The 20,785-nt window shown below is 43.8% G+C and overlaps 1 protein-coding gene across 3 annotated transcripts in view; it reads left to right on the top strand.

Annotated features, from left to right (window-relative positions):
* Positions 1-20,785, top strand: part of enpp2 (ectonucleotide pyrophosphatase/phosphodiesterase 2) — a 97,054-nt gene that overhangs the window by 41,575 nt on the left and 34,694 nt on the right. For all 3 annotated transcript variants that reach the window (XM_055634611.1, XM_055634609.1, XM_055634610.1), the window contains 5 exons: positions 3,031-3,103; positions 6,874-6,982; positions 10,865-10,990; positions 13,342-13,373; positions 19,966-20,093. In XM_055634611.1, coding sequence (XP_055490586.1) covers positions 3,031-3,103; positions 6,874-6,982; positions 10,865-10,990; positions 13,342-13,373; positions 19,966-20,093 — 468 coding nt within the window. The remainder of the gene's footprint in view (positions 1-3,030; positions 3,104-6,873; positions 6,983-10,864; positions 10,991-13,341; positions 13,374-19,965; positions 20,094-20,785) is intronic.

The raw sequence follows: 20,785 nt of genomic DNA, 5'->3' as shown, positions 1-20,785 counted from the left end.
AGAAGAGTGAAAGGCATGGATAGAGTGGATGTTGAGATGATGTTGCCACTAGTGGGAGAGTCTAGGACTAGAGGCCATAGCCCCAGAATGAAAGCATGTTCTTTTTGGAAGAAGATGAGAATTAATTTATTGTCAGAGGGTGGTGAATCTGTGGAATTCTTTGCCACAGAAGGCGATGGCGGCAAGGTCAGTGGATATGTTTAAGGCAGAGATAGATAGATTCTTGATTAGTACGGGTGTCAGAGGTTATGGGAAGAAGGCAGGAGAATAGTGTTAGGAGGGAGAGGTAGATCAGCTACGCTTGAATGGCAGAGTAGACTTGATGGGCCGAATGGCCTAATTCTACTCCTATCTCTTATGATCGTATGATCGCACAATAACCATCTTAGAACAGTCTGAGTAGAAGCAGAAACATTCTAATTTCCCCTCTCTAAGGAAGAACTCTATTGGAATTGAAAGTTTTAACTGGGCAATTTCAGCACTGATTGCTTGCTCCTCAATTGCCTTCAAATATCATAGAATGTGCTAAATCTAAGCGGATGTGCTCTCTTCAATGCTTCATTGCCTGAGCCATGTGTTCAATGAGGTATCATTGTTATGTCGATGGTGTCCCATGTGGACTTGCCTGAAATGTGATGTATTCATAGGCAGGAAAGTCGTGAAACTGTGGTGAATCTGTGCAATTCATTGTTTCACAGCCTTCAATTCAGAAGGCTGTGGAGGCCACGTCAATGGATATTTTTAAGGCAGAGATTGATAGATTCTTGATTAATACAGGCGTCGGGGGTTATGGGAGAAGGCAGGAGAATGGGGTTAGGAGAGAGAGATGGATCAGCCATGATGGAATGGCAGAGTAAACTTGATGGGCCGAATGGCCTTATTCTGCTCCTCACGTATGGTATTATGAAACTTTAGAATATAACTTCTATCCATGATCTCAAGGCAACGATATGCTGAAATCCGTGGCAAACAAGGCAAGCTGTTAGAGGAGCTGCCTAACCCACTGAGTTCTCCAGCTGCATAGCAATTCTCAGTTTCCTCGCATCGGTCTTTACCAGATGGCAACTGCAGAACCGCTAACATGTACCTCAATTTATTGCTGACAGTAGATCAAAGAACTTTCCAAACATTTAACTCATGGAGCAGTTACCTCATCCTTTTTTACTTTAGTGAGGGCAGAACATTGGTGGCTGCCCAAGCATTTGACTACACCCATATTACCCATAATATCTCAAATTAGCAATCTAGTCTATTTGATAAACAGGAGTCCACTCCTGTTTTTGAAATGGTCTGATGTGAGCAGCTGATATCCATGGCAGCTCACATCATTTTGGACACTAACCATGGTTACCACAAAGCAGTGGAAGGCTTTGGTTTTCTCACGATGAGACTCCTTTACCCCCAATAGTCAATGGTGTCCTGCAGGAAATTAGTTTAGTTTAGAGGTGCAGCGTGGAAGCAGGCCCTCCAGCTTTGCATTACAAAGATGAAAGTGGCATGCAATGGCTAGGGAGATGCATCAAGGGCTAACCTTTTCGAGTTTACACTTCAGCAATGAGAGGTCCCTCATGGTACATCATGTGAAGTTCATATTAAGCCATTGCACCAACTGGCCAATCACTCAGTGCTCCGGATGCATTCCCAGGAAAGAGACCATCCATGGATTCAGCTTGGGCATGTCCTCAACAACCCTTGTCCGACTTCTATGGATGCAGCGTGGAAAGCATCTTATCGGGATGCATGACAGCCTGGTTTGGGAACAGCACCATCCGAGACCGCAAAACATTTGCGCAAAGTTGTGGACGTCACCCAGACCATCACACAAACCAGCCTCACTCACTCCCATTGACTACAATTACAATTCACGCTGCCTCAGCAAGGCCACCAGCATAATCAAGAACCAGTCTCTCCCCGATCACTCACTCTTCTCCCCCCCCCCCAATCAGGCAAGATGTACATCAGGCAAGGTTGAAAATGCACACCTCCAGATATAGAAAAAGTTTCTTCCCAGCTGTTTTCAGGCAACTGAACGGTTTTCAAATCACCTGGAGTGCAGTCCTGACCTCCCATCCACCTGATTGGAGACCTTTGAACTATCTTTTATTGGACTTCAATGTTATATCTTACATTAAATATCATACACGTTGTCCTTTATCTTTGCACAGTGGATGGCTTGATTATATTCATGTCTAGCCTTTGACTGGATAGCACACAAAGAAAAGATTTCCCTGGACCTAGTGCAAGTGATGATAAACTAAACTAAATTGCAGCATTCTGCATTTACAGAGATGCTTGGTGAGAATCTAGTGTGAATCTCTGTCCTCCTCCCTGCAATGCTGAGCCAAATCCTGACCTCGCGGCAATGAACCACAGTGGTTCAGGGGGCAGAGGTTACCTATGAGGGTTGAGGTGAGTGGTGTGAGATGTGAGCTGAGATGTGAGCATCAGACCATTACCCTGGCCGGCTCAGAGAGTGCTGTCTTTAATGGGGGACTGCCAGCACCTCCTGCCCGATTGCTTCGATCTCACCATCTCCATCATCACCTCCCGTGGACATCATGGAAACTGCTCTCTTCCCTGTCTTTCTTTGACGGCTCAACTCTCCTCAGCCTGGAAGCTTGTCTGTGCTAGCAACCTCCAAATGGCCAGCGATTACCATTGCCAGTTTAAGGGAAGTAGTTTGTGGATAAATAAATATACACTCTGAACATGTGGTATTAACATTGTTTATGTAGTGAAGATAAGTGGCTTGTGTTTTTAAAGGGCTAAAGTCTGAGGCATTTATCACAGTTCTCAATGAAATGTGTGTGCTCATGTCATTCTTCTATGAAGTGAGCCAGTGATCTCATAGAATACAGGATGGGGGGATCAATGGCTAGTTAACTGAGGTGAACGAAAGACTATAATGTTCAACTGACAACTGTGTCTGCTAAATGTTGAACAGAAACGCTTCTACAAAAGAAAGTGGAGCCAGATTTTCTGAATTCAACAAATGGCCAGACTCAATTTCAACAATTACTTCAATTTCAGGCCCTATGTTTATGCCTTCTATTCGGAGCAGCCAGATGCCTACGGCCACAAATACGGACCATTCAGCACCGAGGTTAGTAAAGCATGTTGGCATCTAGCTGGGGCACAAATGAAATCTAACCTTTCCATCTGTGAAACACCTGTCTCTGCTGCTGCTGCTGCTGCTGCTGTTAGAAGTTAATGGCTAATGTTAACCAGATGTTGTTGCTTTTTATGTTGAAAAAAGGCTTTTTGTTCTTGTTCTCTGGTGCATTTCCATGTGTGCAGACTGGGGAGGGGAGATGAAGTAAGCAGGAATAAATAAAGAAAGTTCTGAAGATTGGAGAACGCAAATGCCAGCTTGAATATGAGATCATTGTAAAGTACCCGCGGTGCTGAATGTGTGAAAATATCTCCTGCTTTGATTTAAAGAAATCTCCAGCACTTTGCAATGTACTACTCATTTCAACATTGAGCTGCATCCTCTCAACATATTTCAGGATTTTTCTATCATTTGTTGCTCATGAAAAAGAACAGTAAGGATGGGAACAAGCCCTTCAACCCACGGTGCCAAACATGATGCCGACTTAAACTGATCTCCTCTGTCTGCACATCATTCTTATCCCTCGATTCTCTGTGCTATCCACGTGACAATCTGAAAGATCCTTAAATGTCACTATCGCATCTGCCTCCAACTCCAAGCCTTCGTAATGTGTCTCAGGCGCCCACTACTGTGTGTTTAAATAAACCCCCCAAAAAACTTGCCCCACACATCTCTGAACTCTTCCCCTCTCACCTTAAAGCTATTCCATCTTGTCTTTGACATTACCACCTTGGGGACATTATTCTGATTGTCAACTCGATCTCTGCCTCTCATAATTAATTATATATTTCTATCAGGTCTCCCCCTCCCTACCATCTACATTTCAGAGAAAACAATCCAACTTTGTCCACCCCCCCCTCTAGCTAATACCCTTAAATCCAGGTTGCATTCAGGTAGACCTTTTCTCAACCCTCTCCAAAGCTTCTGCATCCTCACTGTAATGGGGCGATCAGAATGATCAAAGTTCTTTAAAACTGCAACGTGACTTCCTGACCTTTAAGCTCTATGCCCCAACCAATGATGGCGAGCATTCCATTATTTATCATTGTACCTATTTGCTTCCTTGACCAAAACTGCTAATATTCCTCTTTTCTGGGTTTTCAATTTGGACTGCCAGTTTTTCTTTCAAATCAGCAGTCCATGGCTGGCAGAGTCCTCCCAATCTGCCCACTAAATTCAAAGGTACTTCATGCAAATTTTTCCTGAACTTTTTTACAAAAAAATAATTAAGCCCCTGTTCAAATTAGTCGTCCTTCATTTTTTAAGGTAAAATTCAGTTTAGTTTATTGTCGCCTATAGAGACAGTGAAAAGCTTTTATTGCATGCTATCAAGTCAGCAGAAAGACAATATATGACTACAATCGAGCCATTTTGGGTGTACAGATACATGATAACTGATACAGTTAAGTCGTAGCTGGTATTCAAAGCCTGCTCTAAGGTCATCAGAAGTAACTTCAGAAACCCATCGAGTTACAGCAGTGAATAAACTATTGTGGTGTAAGCAAGGTGCCAAACAGCTAAAACCCTTAAAGCGGAAGTTTATAGGTAGACAAAAATGCTGGAGAAACTCAGCGGGGGAGGCAGCATCTATGGAGCATAGGAAATAGGCAATGTTTCGGGTTGAGACCCTTTTCCAGACTGAAGAAGGGTTTCGGCCCGAAACGTTACCTATTTCCTTCACTCCATAGATGCTGCTGCACCCGCTGAGTTTCTCCAGTACTTTTGTCTACCTTCAATTTTCAAGCATTTGCCGTTCCTTCTTAAACAAGCAGAAGTTTATGTTGTTTAAGGAATAAATCAGCTACAATCACTGCAAGTGCGTTTTCTTTCTTTGAATGTAGAAAAGAACATTTTCTACCTATTTGAACAAGACACAATACTGTGGGGATACTGCACTGTTGATGGTGCTCTTATCAAATGCTTCCTGAAATTGATGTAATGAATGCCCTAGTATCAATGGAAAAAAACTAAAATAATTCTACCGTGTTCCATGAGACATGCGTTTGTTCTGCATTATTAAAAGCCATAATTGGCCTTTTATCATACTGCCATTGGTAGGGTCTTGTTCTAAACAAAACAGCAGCTGCATTTCCCAATAAAAACAATGACTAATTTATTGGCTGCAAGGTTCTTTGAGAGGTCGTGAATCATGAGGGGTGCTGTGTTGTATACCAGGGGGTGAAATTAATCTTAGCCAGAAGTAGTTACAGAGATTAGTCAGAGAAAATAATGTAATGGAAAAGAAAAATTGAGTGAAAAGTGATGTGCCAGTTCACATTACAGCTGTTTTCTGCCACTGTCAAAGATCACTTTCATTCTCTGATTTCTTTTTTGTTGCTTTTCTCAAATAGAATTTGTTTGCTGCATAATTAGTTTGCAACAAGTTTTAACATTGATTGTTTAACTGAAGTTGAGTTATTTAGTACTGCATGCTGCTGCCTTGAGAACGGAATGCTAGAAGATAATTGAAAAGGAAATGCTTGGCACCACTGAAAATTCAAAATAAATACAAACTGCTGGGGATATTCCACAGGTTAGAGATAGCATCAGTGGGGAGAAAAGCAATGCTTCAGATTGACGAACTTTTTCTTGGGTTGTGTGAAATTTAAAACCAGGCTCATTCTAAATTCAGAGAACAAGGAAAAGTGCGGAGAACAAAAGGCATATTTGTGACAGAGTGGAGACCATGAGAGGCTGAACGTTAGAACAAAGTCAGCTTGACCTGACCCCAAGATGAAAGTTACCCAAGAAGTCAAATTTTCCCGTTTACAAATTTCATCTTGCAAAGTCATCTTAAAAGAGATTGCACTGATCATGGCTTTTGAAATGAACTATGATGCCGATAATCTGCTTAATAGATAAAACGCCTAAAACTTTCCCGGCCTATCCCTCATGGCAATTAATAATGAATAACCAGATTGATGAAACTGAGTGACAATGTGTTGTCCTCAGCAGTTATCTGCTTTTCTTCAACTGACATTGTTGTATTCTCTCTAGAATTATTTTGATATTGTAAGTATTCTTTATTCATGATTTGCAAGATATTGTACATTCTGTGTTTATTTTTTAGTAATTGGAGAATGCAGAGGTGAACTGGCCTTTATAATATATATATTTGAATTGGGAACAAAATAACACCCCCTCTTATATTTACCATGTATGATTGTAACATTAATAATCCCCTCAACAATGTTCTCAAATTAGAGTGATATCTTTAAAATCTGCAGGATATGTGAAGTTACAATATATATAAAACCCTTGTCTTATACATAACTCTTTTGGTTCGAGTCTAAACTGAATTTAATGCTAAGCTATTAGACACACAAGGAAACATGATTGATTTCTACCACAATGGGGTCTTGCAGCTTGCAATTCTATTTGTCCTGCTCAGAAATCTGTTAGGTTAAAGTGTTTGTCGTACAAGGGGAAGCATTAACACATAGATCGAGGGTTCCCAGGGGGTAGATTTCGCCTACCCAGGAGGTAAATTTGTTGATTCTGGATTTGTACATATTTTTTCTCATTGACTGATTGTGTTTGGTTCTGGTATCTGTTCATCATTAGTTGTTCATAAATAAATGAAATAACATTGTTATGTGCTATTAAAGTTGCCTGGGGTAAACGGGATGAAAAAGGTAGAGAACCCCTGACATAGATAGTAAATGAAGATAATATAGAGGTAAAAACAATTATATTAAGTAGTGAAGTGGCTGATACGTCCCTTTAATTGCAAGTAAATCGTTTTATGTTTTAACGTTTAGGTGACTGAAAACCTTCGACAAATTGACAGAATTGTCGGACAGCTGATGGACGGACTTAAACAAATGAACCTCCACCGTTGTGTCAACATCATCTTCCTTGGTGACCATGGTAATGTATTTCAATGGCACAACTCTTGGGTACTAAATTTTTTAGTTTACTTTCAATAGACAATTGATTGATAGAATTGATATTGATAGAATTTATTGCCACACAACCAGGGTCGGTGGAATTTTGGGTTGTCAGCAGCAGTACAATAATAAAGAACACACAACCACAATAAAAATGTAACACAAACATCCACCACAGCATTCATCACTGTGGTGGAAGGCACAGAACTTGGCCAGTCCTCCTCCATTTTCCCCCGTGGTCGGGACCTCCACCCTCCGCAGCCGTTGCTGCGGGCGTCCAGATGGTAAGGGACAAAGTCAAAGGCAAGGTAAGTCCAGGATTGGCTCTTCCCCACTGGAGACTGCGGCTTCAGGCTAGTGTAGGCCGGCGGTCGAAGATTTAAAGTCCCCTCCGCGCCGCAGCCAAAAGCACCGCAGACTGCAGGGTCGGTGGTCGAAGCTCCCCTCCAGGGGTGTTGGTAAGTCCATGCCGGACCCGCGGTAGAAGTTGGCCGCGGGCCGGCAGTGATGGCTTCTTCTTCCCCGGGTTCCCCACGAGTGATCCCGGGCTGTAGACGCCGCACCAGCTGGAACTCTGCAGACCGCGGCTTCAGGCTGCCGGCTGCCCCAGGCCAGTGAAACGGAGCGCTTCCCTCCAGCGAGCCCCAGCGAGGGCTCACCCGCTCCACAACGAGAGTCCACGCTGCGCTTGCCGCCTTTCCCCGGGCGCGTCTCCGGGAAAGGCCGCGCCGATCCTTGCTGTTAGGCCTCTCGGTTAGGCCGAAACAGTTTCCCCCTTACCCCCCGCCACACCACCCCCCACACAAAACACACAGAGAAACATCAAAAACACACTTTAAAACATACTAAAAAAAATAACTAACGTGCTGCTGACAGGCTGCTGCCACTGCAGCGCCCCCTACCTATAGGTGCAGGAGTAGGCCATTCGGCCCTTTGAGCCAGCCCACCATTCAATGTGATCATGGCTGATCATCCCCAATCAGTACCCCGTTCCTGCCTTCTCCCCATATCCCCTGATTCCACTATTTTTAAGAGCCCTATCTAGCTCTCTCTTGAAAGTATCCAGAGAACCGGCCTCCACCGCCTTCTGAGGCAGAGAATTCCACAGACTCACAACTCTCTGTGAGAAAAAGTGTTTTCTCCTCTCCGTTCTAAATGGTCTACCCCTTATTCTTAAACTGTGGCCCCCTGTGGTTCTGGTCTCCCCCAACATCGGGAACATGTTTCCTGCCTCTAGCGTGTCCAAACCCTTAACAATCTTACATGTTTCAATAAGATTCCCTCTCATTCTTCTAAATTCCAGAGTGTACAAGCCCAGCCGCTCCATTCTCTCAGCATATGAGGGTCCTGCTATCCCGAGAATTAACCTTGTAAACCTACGCTGCACTCCCTCAATAGCAAGAATGTCCTTCCTCAAATTAGGGGACCAAAACTGCACACAATATCCAGGTGTGATATCCTAACTGGCGGTGGCTGCTTGATTTGTTGCCATTACAGCTAATCAAATTAGAGTGACCATGGCAGGTGTGAGGCAGTGGAGAGGTGTGAGACGCGAGATTATGGGATCCTATTCTGCTCCAGAGTTTTCAGCACATATATCTGGGGGCTGACACGCCTGTGCAGCAGCAGAGTCAAGTTGCCTTTTCTGATATGTCATCCATAAGATCATATGTGATACGAGCAGAATTAGGCCATTTGGCCCATCATGTCTACTCCACCATTCAATCATGGCTGATCTATTTCTCCCCCCCTAACCCCAATCTCATGCCTTCTCCCCATAATCTCCAAAACCCGTACTAATCAAGAATCTATCTATCTTTGCCTTAAAAATATCCTTTGACGTCCCCCACAGTCTTCTGTGTCAAATAATTCAACAGATTTATCACCCTCTGACTAAAGAAATTCTTCCTTATCTTCTTCCTGAAAGAACGTCCTTTGATTCTGAGGCTATGACCTCTGGTCCTAGATTCTCCCACTAGTGGAAACATCCTCTCCACATCCACTCTATCCAAGCCTTTCACTAGTCAGTATTTGAGAGTAGATGTTTAACTGAAGCCTTGCCTGTCCTCCGAGTTGATTGTTCAGGTACCATGACGCTGCCATAGAGAAGAACATAAAGTTATCCCTGGAGGCCATTCGGCCCTTCAAGCCAGCACCGCCATTCATTGTGATCATGGCTGATCGTCCCCAATCAATAACCCGTGCCTGCCTTCTCCCCATATCCCTTGATTCCACTAGCCCCTAGAGCTCTATCTAACTCTTAAATCCATCCAGGGATTTGGCATCCACTGCCCTCTGTGGCAGGGAATTCCACAAATTCACAACTCTCTGGGTGAAAAAGTATTTTCTCACCTCAGTCTTAAATGGCCTCCCCTTTATTCTAAGACCGTGGTCCCTGGTTCTGGACTCGCCCACCATTGGGAACATTTTTCCCGCATCTAGCTTGTACAGTCCTTTTATAATTTTATATGTTTTTATGAGATCTCCCCTCATCCTTCTAAACTCCAGTGAATACAAGCCTAGTCTTTTCAATCTTTCCTCATATGACAGTCCCGCCATCCCAGGGATCAATCTTGTGAACCTACACTGCACTGCCTCAATCACAAGGATGTCCTTCCTCAAATTAGGAGACCAAAACTGTACACAATACTCCAGATGCGGTCTTACCAGAGCCCTATACAACTGCAGAAGAACCTCTCTACTCCTATACTGAAATCGTCTTGTTATGAAGGCCAACATTCCATTAGATTTCTTCACTGCCTGCTGTACCTGCACGCCAACTTTCAGTGACCGGTGTACAAGGACACCCAGGTCTCACTGTACCTCCCCCTTACCTAACCTAACCTCATTGAGATAATAATCTGCCCCCTTGTTTTTGCCACCAGTGGATAACCTCCATTTATCTATATTATATTGCATTACTATGCACCTACCCACCCACCCACTGTCCAGGTCACCCTGCAACATCCTAACATCCAGAGTTGTGCTCAGATCAAAGGGCAAGAAGGGCAAAGTATTCCACTTCAAGGTTTGTTGAATGGATGGTCCTACATCTGTGATGGTCTGCACTTCCTTGTAACACTGTAAAAACCTGCAAGTAATGACTCAGTTTTGCCAAGCCCATACCCTAACGAAATGTCATCTGGCCAAAAGGAAAGGATATAACACAGTTTTTATTAGTGTTCATAACGGATATAATGTACTGGTAAATAAAGCAAAACACAAATATAGAACATGGAATTGTCAAGAGAGTTCAAACTGCTTTCAAATCATGTTGAAAATTTATAGCTTATGGCTCCAAAAATTGGAGAATGCGCAGAACAATAGAATAATTGTTGATTTAAGTTGAATGGGAAATAATCTTCATCCATCTTTATGTTCTCTAGTTGAATCAGAATGAATCTCCAGCTGGGCATTGCTGTTCCTGAAACTAGCATCAAATGCTTCTTGCCAATTCTATTTCAAAATAATTGCGCACATGTTGTAGGACTTTTACCAGACAACCTGGCTCTAATTTTGGACAGCTACTTGGCAAACCTGTCCGTTATTCATAGTAAAACTGATTGTACAATTAAATGGACCAGGGTGGCAAGACTAAAGCAGAAACCTGCTCCCCTACCTCATTTTAATGTGTGATTTGCTCCAGGATATACTTTGATCATCGGCTCTACAGTGTACTAGCCAACAGCTAGACCATATCATTAAAACATCTGCAAATTTAGTTATTCTCGTGAAACACATCTGTAATAAAACACATGAAGTACTGCTAGAATGCAGCATCAACTGCACGGACCCAATGTTCAATTACATGTTAAACTTAAGAAAAATAGAAAAGTAATACCCCTTCTGATTTGTCTTAAAGGAATGGAAGATGCCTCCTGTGATAAAACTGAATATTTGATCAACTACTTGTCCAACATTGATGACATAATTTTGTTCCCTGGTTCTCTGGGGCGTATTCGATCCAGATATACTAACAATCCCAGATGTAAGTACATTTTAGATGTTAATATTTATTTTTAATTTTTAACCTTGGGTACAGCAATTCTAGATTTCCAGACTGTTTTTAAAATGACTCACTAACATTCTGATGGATAGCTCATTTGATCAGCAATTGTTCTCTGCCTCCATTTGTGGACTGAATGCTCTGGTGATGGATGGGATTAAAATTAAATATCTTTCAATGAATCTGAAAAATGACAAGATGCAAAGTTTGTCATTGCAGAGCCTCACTGTTTATTAAATATACTAAAAGATGCAAGATATAGTTCTGAAACTTTGCACAACAAAAGGGAAGGGGTGATTTGAAAATGTTTAAATATTGTTTAATATTGTTAAATATTGTATGCCTAGGGGGATCTTATAGAAACTTACAAAATTCTTAAGGGGTTGGACAGGCTAGATGCAGGAAGATTGTTCCCGATGTTAGGGAAGTCCAGGACAAGGGGTCACAGCTTAATGATAAAGGGGAAATCCTTTAAAACCGAGATGAGAAGAACTTTTTTCACGCAGAGAGTGGTGAATCTCTGGAACTCTCTGCCACAGAGGGTAGTTGAGGCCAGTTCATTGGCTATATTTAAGAGGGAGTTCGATGTGGCCCTTGTGGCTAAGGGGATCAGGGGGTATGGAGAGAAGGCAGGTACGGGATACTGAGTTGGATGATCAGCCATGATCATATTGAATGGCAGTGCAGGCTCGAAGGGCCGAATGGCCTACTCCTGCACCTAATTTCTATGTTTCTATGTTTCTATGCCGTTGTTGGCTGGACTTTGGATATCCTATTTCTGCTAGAGTTATAATATATAATGGCATATTATAATAGCATTGCAAATGCAAGAAATCATGGAACACTGGAAATACACAGCTTGTCGGGCAGCATCAGTGGGATTGGAGCAGTGTCAACATTTTGAGTTGACATCCTTACATCAGAAACAAGCGACGAATCCCATCTGGATTAAACTAATTGACAGAGGTTATTTCAACGCAATTTTGTGACTAATTTTGGCTAGTTTAGTTTAGAGATACAGCGCGGAAACTGGCTCTTCGGCCCACCGAGTCCGTACCGACCAGCGATCCCCGCACACTAACTCTATCCAACACGCACTAGGGACAATTTATACGCACACTGTACACCAAGCCAATTAACCTACAAACCTCTACGTCTTTGGACTGTGGGAGGAAACTGAAGATCTCTGAGAAAACCCACGCGGTCTGGCGCTGCAAGCGCTGTACGGGAGCAACTGCTGCTGCGCCACCGTGGTCGCCTAGTTTGTTTTTTATGATGTATGCACATGAGATGTGTAAATTCTGACATACATGATATAGTACCAAATTAAACAGTTTCACCAGCTTCATTTACGGCAATGTGTTAATGAGTAATTTTTAAAGTTATTGTATCTGGAGCAGACCCTGGTTTGTGCTGAGCGCAAGTTATGGTTGCCATTGGAAAAGTTCCATTCTGGAAGTAATGCCTTGCACCTGGAAGGAATTTTTTTGAATATGTACTGAAACACCCCATGGGTGCTTGTGACTGGGAATGTTGTCATTGCCTATCTTGCTTCTTGCTATCAGTGGGGTGCCAGTCTTACACACTGATGCAAAATGCCTGTGGCAGTTAAGGTGGATCTAGATGCCTAGCTATGCAAATGTGCATGAAGTTCTCCTGTACTTTGCCGCCTTTCTGTGTATCCCCACAGTGTCATTTCTAAAAGGGCAATTTTAAAATTATAGTTATTTATCAAATGCCTTTCTCTTTAGGATTTTGGGAACCATGCGGGCTCATTTCCACTCTTTGGCAGGTAGTTACACCTGATCTTAATCAGAATCCCTCTGTTGCCTGGTGACGCAATGGTAGCGTTGCTGACTCACAGCGCCAGAGACCAGGGTTCGATCCTGACTAAGGGTGTTTGTCTGTACGGAGTTTGTACGTTCTTCCCGTGACCTGGGTGGGGTTTCTCTGGGATCTGATATTTCCTCTCACACTCCAAAGGCGTACAGGTTTATAGGTTAATTGGCTTGCTATAATTGTAAATTGTCCCTAGTGTGTAGGATAGTGTTAATGTGCAGGTCGGTGTAGACTCGGTACGTTGAAGGGCCTGTTTCCGCACTGTATCTCTAAACTAAACTAAAGCCTGTACCTCTGAAGGCTATCATCATTGCTTACATACTGCAATAGTTGATGCAATCTGGTTGGAATATGATATTGTTGTTGAAACAACCTCTTGGTTTATCAACTCAGAATATAACAAAGTTTAAAAAATATTATTTATTACCTAAACCTTTTGCTGCACTTTCATTGTTCTGTCCATTGCTTAAAAATGCAATTGCCTTTCTTCACAGACGATCCCAAGGCATTGGTAGCCAACCTTACTGTGAGTATATAGTAAGAAGATTAATATTTAAATAGAGGGATGGTTAAATGTTATTAAATATTGAAGTTTGTTTCTGCACTCATTCGTGGGATATGGTTGTTGCAGGAACGAGCAACAATTATGATCCATAACGCCATGGCACTGTCTTCTGTCACTGTCACTACCTCTCATCATTTAGAATTTAGCCCCATTCACTGTGAAGAATTGATGGTATATTTTAGGTCAGGATGGTACATGTGTGGAAAGGGAACAGATGTTTGCATCTGCCTGCTACCCATGGCTTTCTTGGTGGTAGAGTGCTCAGTACTTGGGAGTGTTGTAAGAATAGCTGAGGTAATTTACTGTAACGCATTTGGTAGATAATACTCTGTCGTCATACGATATAGCTAGTGCAGGTAATGGACATTTTAGGATGATGGATAAATTATGTGAGCTGTTTTTTTCCTGGAAGACGTTGAGCTTTTTGTGAGTTGTTGAGACAGCCCAGATCTATCCGTCTCTATCTAATTCCTTTAAGTAGTAGAAAGGCCTTGGGATGTGAGAAAGTTCATCCCTCAGGAAAGGAGACCCAGCCTCTTGTATCCACAGGGATGTATATTGGCGTAGTAAGTGGATCTGCCGCCTCTCGGGTCTAGCAACCCAAAATAATCATGACCTCTAGTGCGGTTTGTGCAGAATCTGCTTATTCTACTCAACTCTCCTCCTCCTCCTCCTCCATCCCAAAGATATGCACATTGGTGGGTTAATTGTCCCCTGCAAATATTCCCAAGGGTAATGTGAGTGATACCATTGAATGGAACTTTGGGAGAATTGGTTATTGGGAAAATAAGTGGCGGAATGGGATTGCTTTGCCAGCTGGCATAGAATTAGTGGGCTGAATGGCCTCATTTTGTATCATGGGGGTAATATGGAAGTTTGGTTGAAGTCATTTATGTCGTTGGTCCATTTAAGATTTTGTTCCATCATGTTGATGGTGGGAGATTCGGTAACACCACTGCATGTCAAAGAAAGGTGGTTGGACACTCTCTTATTGGATCCGGTCTTAGCTTGGCACTTTTCTGGCCCGGATATTAGTGTCACTGATCAGGCTATGCTTGAATATTGTCAAGGTCTTACTCCATGGAAGTATACAGGGGTGGAAATCGCTATTAAAACATGGGGGACACGCGTCTCTCCACCCCCCCCACGGGGATTTCCACCCATGCAAGTATATACTGCTCAATTAGTTAAGGAGTCATGGATGGAATTGCACTTTGTGCAATCACCATTCAACTATCCCACTTATTTAATGGAAGGAGGGTCAATGGCCAAGCAGCTGAAAGTAGATGAGTCTAGAGCACTGCTCTGAGGAATCCTGCATGATGTTCTGGGGCTGGGACATCTGATAACCACAACTTATTTTCTTTGTGCATGGTCCAATTCTAACCGACAGTGGGTTTCCCCTCAATGCCCAATAACTTCACATGGATACCGCACTCAGTCTAATGCTGCCTTGAAACTGTTGCTCTCTCATGTCACCTCTGGAAATTAGGTCCAGGTTTGGACCAGTGCGACCTGGAGTCATGTGGTCTTTGCTCCCACGATAACACAGACGTTCAATTGTATTGCAGCAGCATAGTAGATCGAAACAAGCAAAAGAGAGAATGGATCCTTTTATTTTTGAAAATGTTCGTGGTAAATAAGAAAGATGTTTCTGATATTTAAAGAAATCGTGGCATGATAAACAGCAAAATAAACAAGTAGGGCGACACCATGGTGCAGCGTTGGAGCTGCTGCCTCACAACAACAGAGACTAGGGTTCGTTCCTGACTATGTCTGTATGGAGTTTGTACGTTCTCCCCCTGACTGCGTGAGTTTCCTCAGGTGCTCTGGTTTTATCCCACACTCCAAAGACGTACAGGTTTGTATGTTAATTAGCTTTGGTAAAATTGCAAATTGTCGCTAGTGCTTGTACACGGGGTGATCGCTGGTAGGCGCGGATTCAGTAGGTCAAACGGACTGTTTCCCAACCGTATCTCTAAAGTCTAAAGTAGTTCTTCTCATGAGTAAACTGAGATTGAGGTAGACCTGGGAATATAATATTGGGCATAGTGGTACTGGGATCTCCAGAAAACAATCAAAGAATGTTCATCAAATGTAGAACATAAATACTTTCAAATGCGGCATAATTACACTCTTAATACACGCAACCAAAAATTCAGAGATCATAAAGTATTGCAACCCGTATTACTAATATTACTATTTTTTGCACCGTGCTTGAGATACATCCAAATTATTTTTCCGTATGAATTCACTTTGTATGAATCCAAGACAGCAAATTGCTGCGAGCTCCATTCATGCATGTGGACACAATGTGATGGAACGCTCCAATGCAATAAAGCAGCAGCTACTCAATGCCTGATTGCATCCTGCAGGTTGGTTGTTTGCCATTCAATGTCAGATAGCTGCGATCATGATTTTGGATTACAGTGTCAACATTTTAAAGTAAAATTTGTACCCAGTAGCGAGTAGAAGAATAGCTTGACACTTTGGCCCGATATAGCTTTCTGATTAAAGCAGTCCTATCCCCCCCCCTTCACTCCTCATGCATATGGTTGGCCGACTTTTCATTCAGTCAAGTTATGTTTTATTGGATATGCGTGATAATATTTGGAAGCAGCTGATTTGTATAACTGATGAGGTCAGCATAAGCAGCTAGCACTCCCCTGCCTCTAGACATCTGAAGCTCGAAAAGCATCAATTACTTGTAGACACGTAACACTTTCCAAATAAATCATCATGTTTGTACTCTGAATAGCTAAGGATCCCTTGCATTTCGTTGTCTAAATGCATTTCGTTGTCTAAATGCATTTTGTTGTCTCTGTACTGTACACTGACAATGACAATTAAAATTGAATCTGAATCTGAAAAGCATGGGTAGTGTTTAATCTTGCCATTTAAGATATTTTCCTTAATGTGTTCAGAGAGCAAATGGGATACTGTCAACATGTAACAATGCAGGCTAATTGATGTCGGCATCAATGATACTGACGGGTGTCAGGGGTTATGGGGAGAAGGCAGGAGAATGGGGTTAGGAGGGAGAGATAGATCAGACATGATTGAATGGCAGAGTAGACTTGATAGTGGCAGAAGTATGTGAACAATTGATTCTGGTTCCAAATGTTGCCCAGGTCGTGCAGAGCTCAGTTTCATCCTGTGTGTTTTGTGAAAGTTGCTCTAGAAAGTAAAATGCATCATAATGTAATGGTCTACTTATATCCGGTATACTGCACATCTTAGTTGTGTTGAGGAATGGAAAGCCTGAGAGGCGTCCACTAAATTGCCTTTTGCGTAGACGAATTTCCACTGGGTGCATTTTATTGCCATAGCTAATAGCAATTGTTGCTTAGTACTAAACCAGGGGTGGGGAACCTGCGGCCTTAAGGCCACATGCGGCCTTTTGAATGAATCCAAATTTTGTAGAACAAATCCTTTTATTTTTATTAATATGTTTTTGTTCGTCTTTTGTTATTTTTATTTTTATCTTAAAATGAACGTATTTAAAATACCAAAGAGTAAAAGAAGATTCAACTAAATAATCCTCCCCGACTGATGGCCAAATTGCAACAATAGCTATGGCAATAAAATGCACCCAGTGGAAATTTGTCTATGCAAAAGGCAATTTAGTAGACGCCTCTCAGGCTTTCCATTCCTCAACACAACTAAGATGTGCAGTATTAAAGAGGGAACTGCAGATGCTGGAGAATCGAAGGTTACACAGAAAAGCTGGAGAAACTCAGCGGGTGCAGCAGCATCTATGGAGCGAAGGAAATAGGCAACGTTTCGGGCCGAAACCCTTCTTCAGACTGATCAGGGGTGGGGGTGGGTGGGGACAAGAAAGGGAAAAGGAGGAGTAGCCGGAAGGCTGGAGGGTGGGAGGAGACAGCAGGGGAGCTGAGGAAGGGGAGGAGACAGCAAGGACTAACAGAATTGGGAGAAGTCGATGTTCATGCCCCCGGGATGCAGACTCCCCAAACGGAATATGAGGTGCTGTTCCTCCAATTTCCGGTGCTGCTCGCTGTGGCCATGGAGGAGACCCAGGACAGAGAGGTCGGAGACGGAGTGGGAGGGGGGGTTGAAGTGCTGAGCCACCGGGAGGTCAGCTTGGTTATTGCGGACCGAGCGGAGGTGTTCGGCGAAACGATCGCCCAACCTCCGCTTGGTCTCACCGATATAGATCTGCTGACATCTAGAGCAGCGGACGCAATAGATGAGGTTGGAAGAGATGCAGGTAAACCTCTGTCGCACCTGGAACGATTGCTTGGGTCCCTGAAAGGAGTTGAGGGGGGAGGTAAAGGGACAAGTGTTGCATCTGCTGCGGCCGCAAGGGAAAGTGCCCGGGGAGGGGGTGGACCGAGAGGGAAGGGAAGAATTGACAAGGGAGTTATGGAGGGAGCGGTCTTTGCGGAAGGCAGATATGGGGGGAGATGGGAAGATGTGGCCAGTAGTGGGGTGTTTTGGAGGTCGAAACTGACGGAGGATTATTTTTTGTATGTGATGGCTGGTGGGGTGAAAGGTGAGGACTAGGGGGACTCGGCCCTTGTTGCGAGTGCGGGGATGGGGAGAGAGAGCAGTGTTGCGGGGTATGGAAGAGACCCTGGTGCGAGCCTCATTTATGGTGGAGGAGGGGAACCCCCGTTCCCTGAATAGTGAGGACATTTCAGATGTCCTGGTGTGGAACGCCTCATCCGTGGAGCAGATACCGCGTAGACGGAGGAATTGAGAGTAGGGGATGGAGTCCTTACAGGAAGCAGGGTGGGAAGAAGTGTAGTCCAGATAGCCATGGGAGTCAGTGGGTTTATAGTGTATGTCGGTTAGAAGTCTATCACCTGCAATGGAGATAGTGAGGTCAAGGAATGGTAGGGAAGTGTCGGAGATGGTCCAGGTGTATTTCAGTGCCGGGTGGAAATTAGTGGTGAAGTGGATGAAGTCAGTCAGTTGTGTGCGGGTGCAGGAGGTGGCACCAAAGCAGTCGTCGATGTAGCGGAGGTAGAGGTTGGGGATGGGGCCCTGGTATGTATTGAACAAGGATTTGTTCGACGTAACCTACAAATAGGCAGGCATAGCTGGGGCCCATGCGTGTGCCCATAGCTACGCCTTGTATTTGGAGGAAGTGGGAGGAGTCGAACTCGAAGTTATTGAGGGTAAGGACCAGCTCCGCTAGGCGGAGGAGAGTGTCAGTGGCTGGGTATGGGTTGCTTCTCTGGTCGAGGAAGAACCGGAGGGCTGTGAGACCATCGTGGTGGGGGATGGAGGTGTATAGTGATTGGACGTCCATGGTGAAGATGAGGGGGTGAGGGCCTAGAGAATTGAATGCGCGGAGACGACGGAGAGTGTCTGAGGTGTCTTGGACATAGGTAGGGAGGGATTTAACCAAGGGTGATAGGATGGAGTCAAGGTATTTGGAAATGAGTTCGGTGGGGCACGAACAGGCGGAGACAATGGGTCTTCCGGGACAATCTGGTTTGTGGATTTTAGGGAGAAGGTAAAATCGGGCTGTGCGGGGCTGGGGAACGATGAGGTTGGAGGCTCGGTCGGGTAGGGCATTGGAGTGGATGAAGTTGGTGATGGTGCTGGAGATGGTGGCCTGGTGCTCGTCAGTGGGGTCATGGTCCAGGGGTAAGTAGGAGGAGGTGTCCGATAGTTGGCGCGTGGCCTCAGCTTTGTAGAGGTCGGCGCGCCAGACTACCACGGCACCTCCCTTGTCAGCGGGTTTGATAACCAAATCTGGGTTGTTGCGGAGTGAGTCGATGGCAGAGCGTTCCTGTGGTGAGAGATTGGAGTGAGACAGGGGAGTGGAGAAGTTGAGGCGGTTGATGTCGCGACGGCAGTTATTGATAAAAAGTTCTAAAGCCGGAAATTGGCCACGAGGGGGGTTCCACGAGGAGGGGGTGCGTTGGAGACGGGAAAAGGGGTCATCAGTGGGGGGCGAGGACTCCTTCCCATGGAAGAAAGCTGTGAGGCGGAGGCGACGGTAGAAGATGTGCAGTATAGCGGATATAAGTAGACCATTACATTATGATGCATATTAGTAAGTCATGAGGGCTATGTTAACAAAATATTGTTCATTTTGAAGTATATTTAATTGAAGTTTCTTGGATGCGGCCTTATTAGATTACAGCTAACTTAATGCGGGCATTCCAACATGAAAAGGTTCCCCACACCTGTACTATACCCTTGCATAATTTACTTTGGTTTAATAGTTTATTTGTATAGTTATAGAGATACTGCATGGAACCAGGCCCTTCAGCCCCCTGAGTCTGCGCCAACCAGCAATCGTGCATGCACAAGTTTTACCCTACACACGAGGACAATTTACAGGAGCCAATTAACCTATAAACCTGCACTTCTTTGTTGTGTGGGAGGAAACTGGAGCACCTGGAGGTAACCCACACTTGCAAGGGGGAGAATGTGTGTACTCCACATGGCACCTGTAGTCAGGATCGAACCCCAGCCTCTGACACTGTGAAGTAGCAACTCTACCACTGTGCTGCCTACTTTCTATCAAGTGTTGGTTGTATTATAACATTGGTTCCATTTCCTTTGCAAACAGTGCAGAAGACCTGACCAGCACTTTAAGCCATACATGAAGATGAACCTACCAAAGCGTTTGCATTATGCTAACAATAGAAGAATTGAAGATATCCATTTAATGGTTGAGAGGAAGTGGCTAGTCGCAAGGTATTTATGCTCAGTTAAATTCAAAGCACAGGTTGCTTGTTCTTATTTTGAGATGGCTTTCAGTGCTGTCGAGTCAAGTCAAGTTGAGTTTATTGTCATATGCACAAGCACATTGAGGTACAGGTACAATGAAAATCTTGCTAACAGCTGCATCACAGGCACATTGACTCAACCTGCACACAAAATAAAATTGTATGTAAATTATACATTGCACAAATTCAGTGAAAGGAAATATCTGCAATAAACAAGACATGAGTGCAAACCTATATTAATTAGTCGTTTATTTCTGTGTTATGTGCAGCTGCATTATGTGGGTTTTTTTGAATTATTAAATATTGTAGTTTCTACTTCATACTCTTGTAAATTGTGACAGTGTCTCTCAATTGTACATTAGTGGCATTAGGCCTCTATATAATAACCTTTCTGTAAACTTTAAGTCATAGTCATAGACTGATACAGTGTGGAAACAGGCCCTTTGGCCCAACTCGCCCACACCAACTAACAATGTCCCAGCTACACTAGTCCCTCCAAACCTGTCCTAACCATGTACCTGTCTAACTGTTTCTTAAACGTTGGGATAGTCCCAGCCTCAACTACCTCCTCTGGCAGCTTGTTCCATACACCCCTTTATGTGAAAAAGTCACCCCACAGATTACTATTAAATCTTTTTCCCTTCACCTTGAACGTATGTT

Source organism: Leucoraja erinacea, chromosome 4 (assembly GCF_028641065.1).
Source record: "Leucoraja erinacea ecotype New England chromosome 4, Leri_hhj_1, whole genome shotgun sequence".
Classification (NCBI taxonomy): Eukaryota; Metazoa; Chordata; class Chondrichthyes; order Rajiformes; family Rajidae; genus Leucoraja; species Leucoraja erinaceus.
The sequence above is the reverse complement of the archived record's forward strand: the minus strand, read 5'-3'. Positions and strand labels throughout refer to the sequence as shown.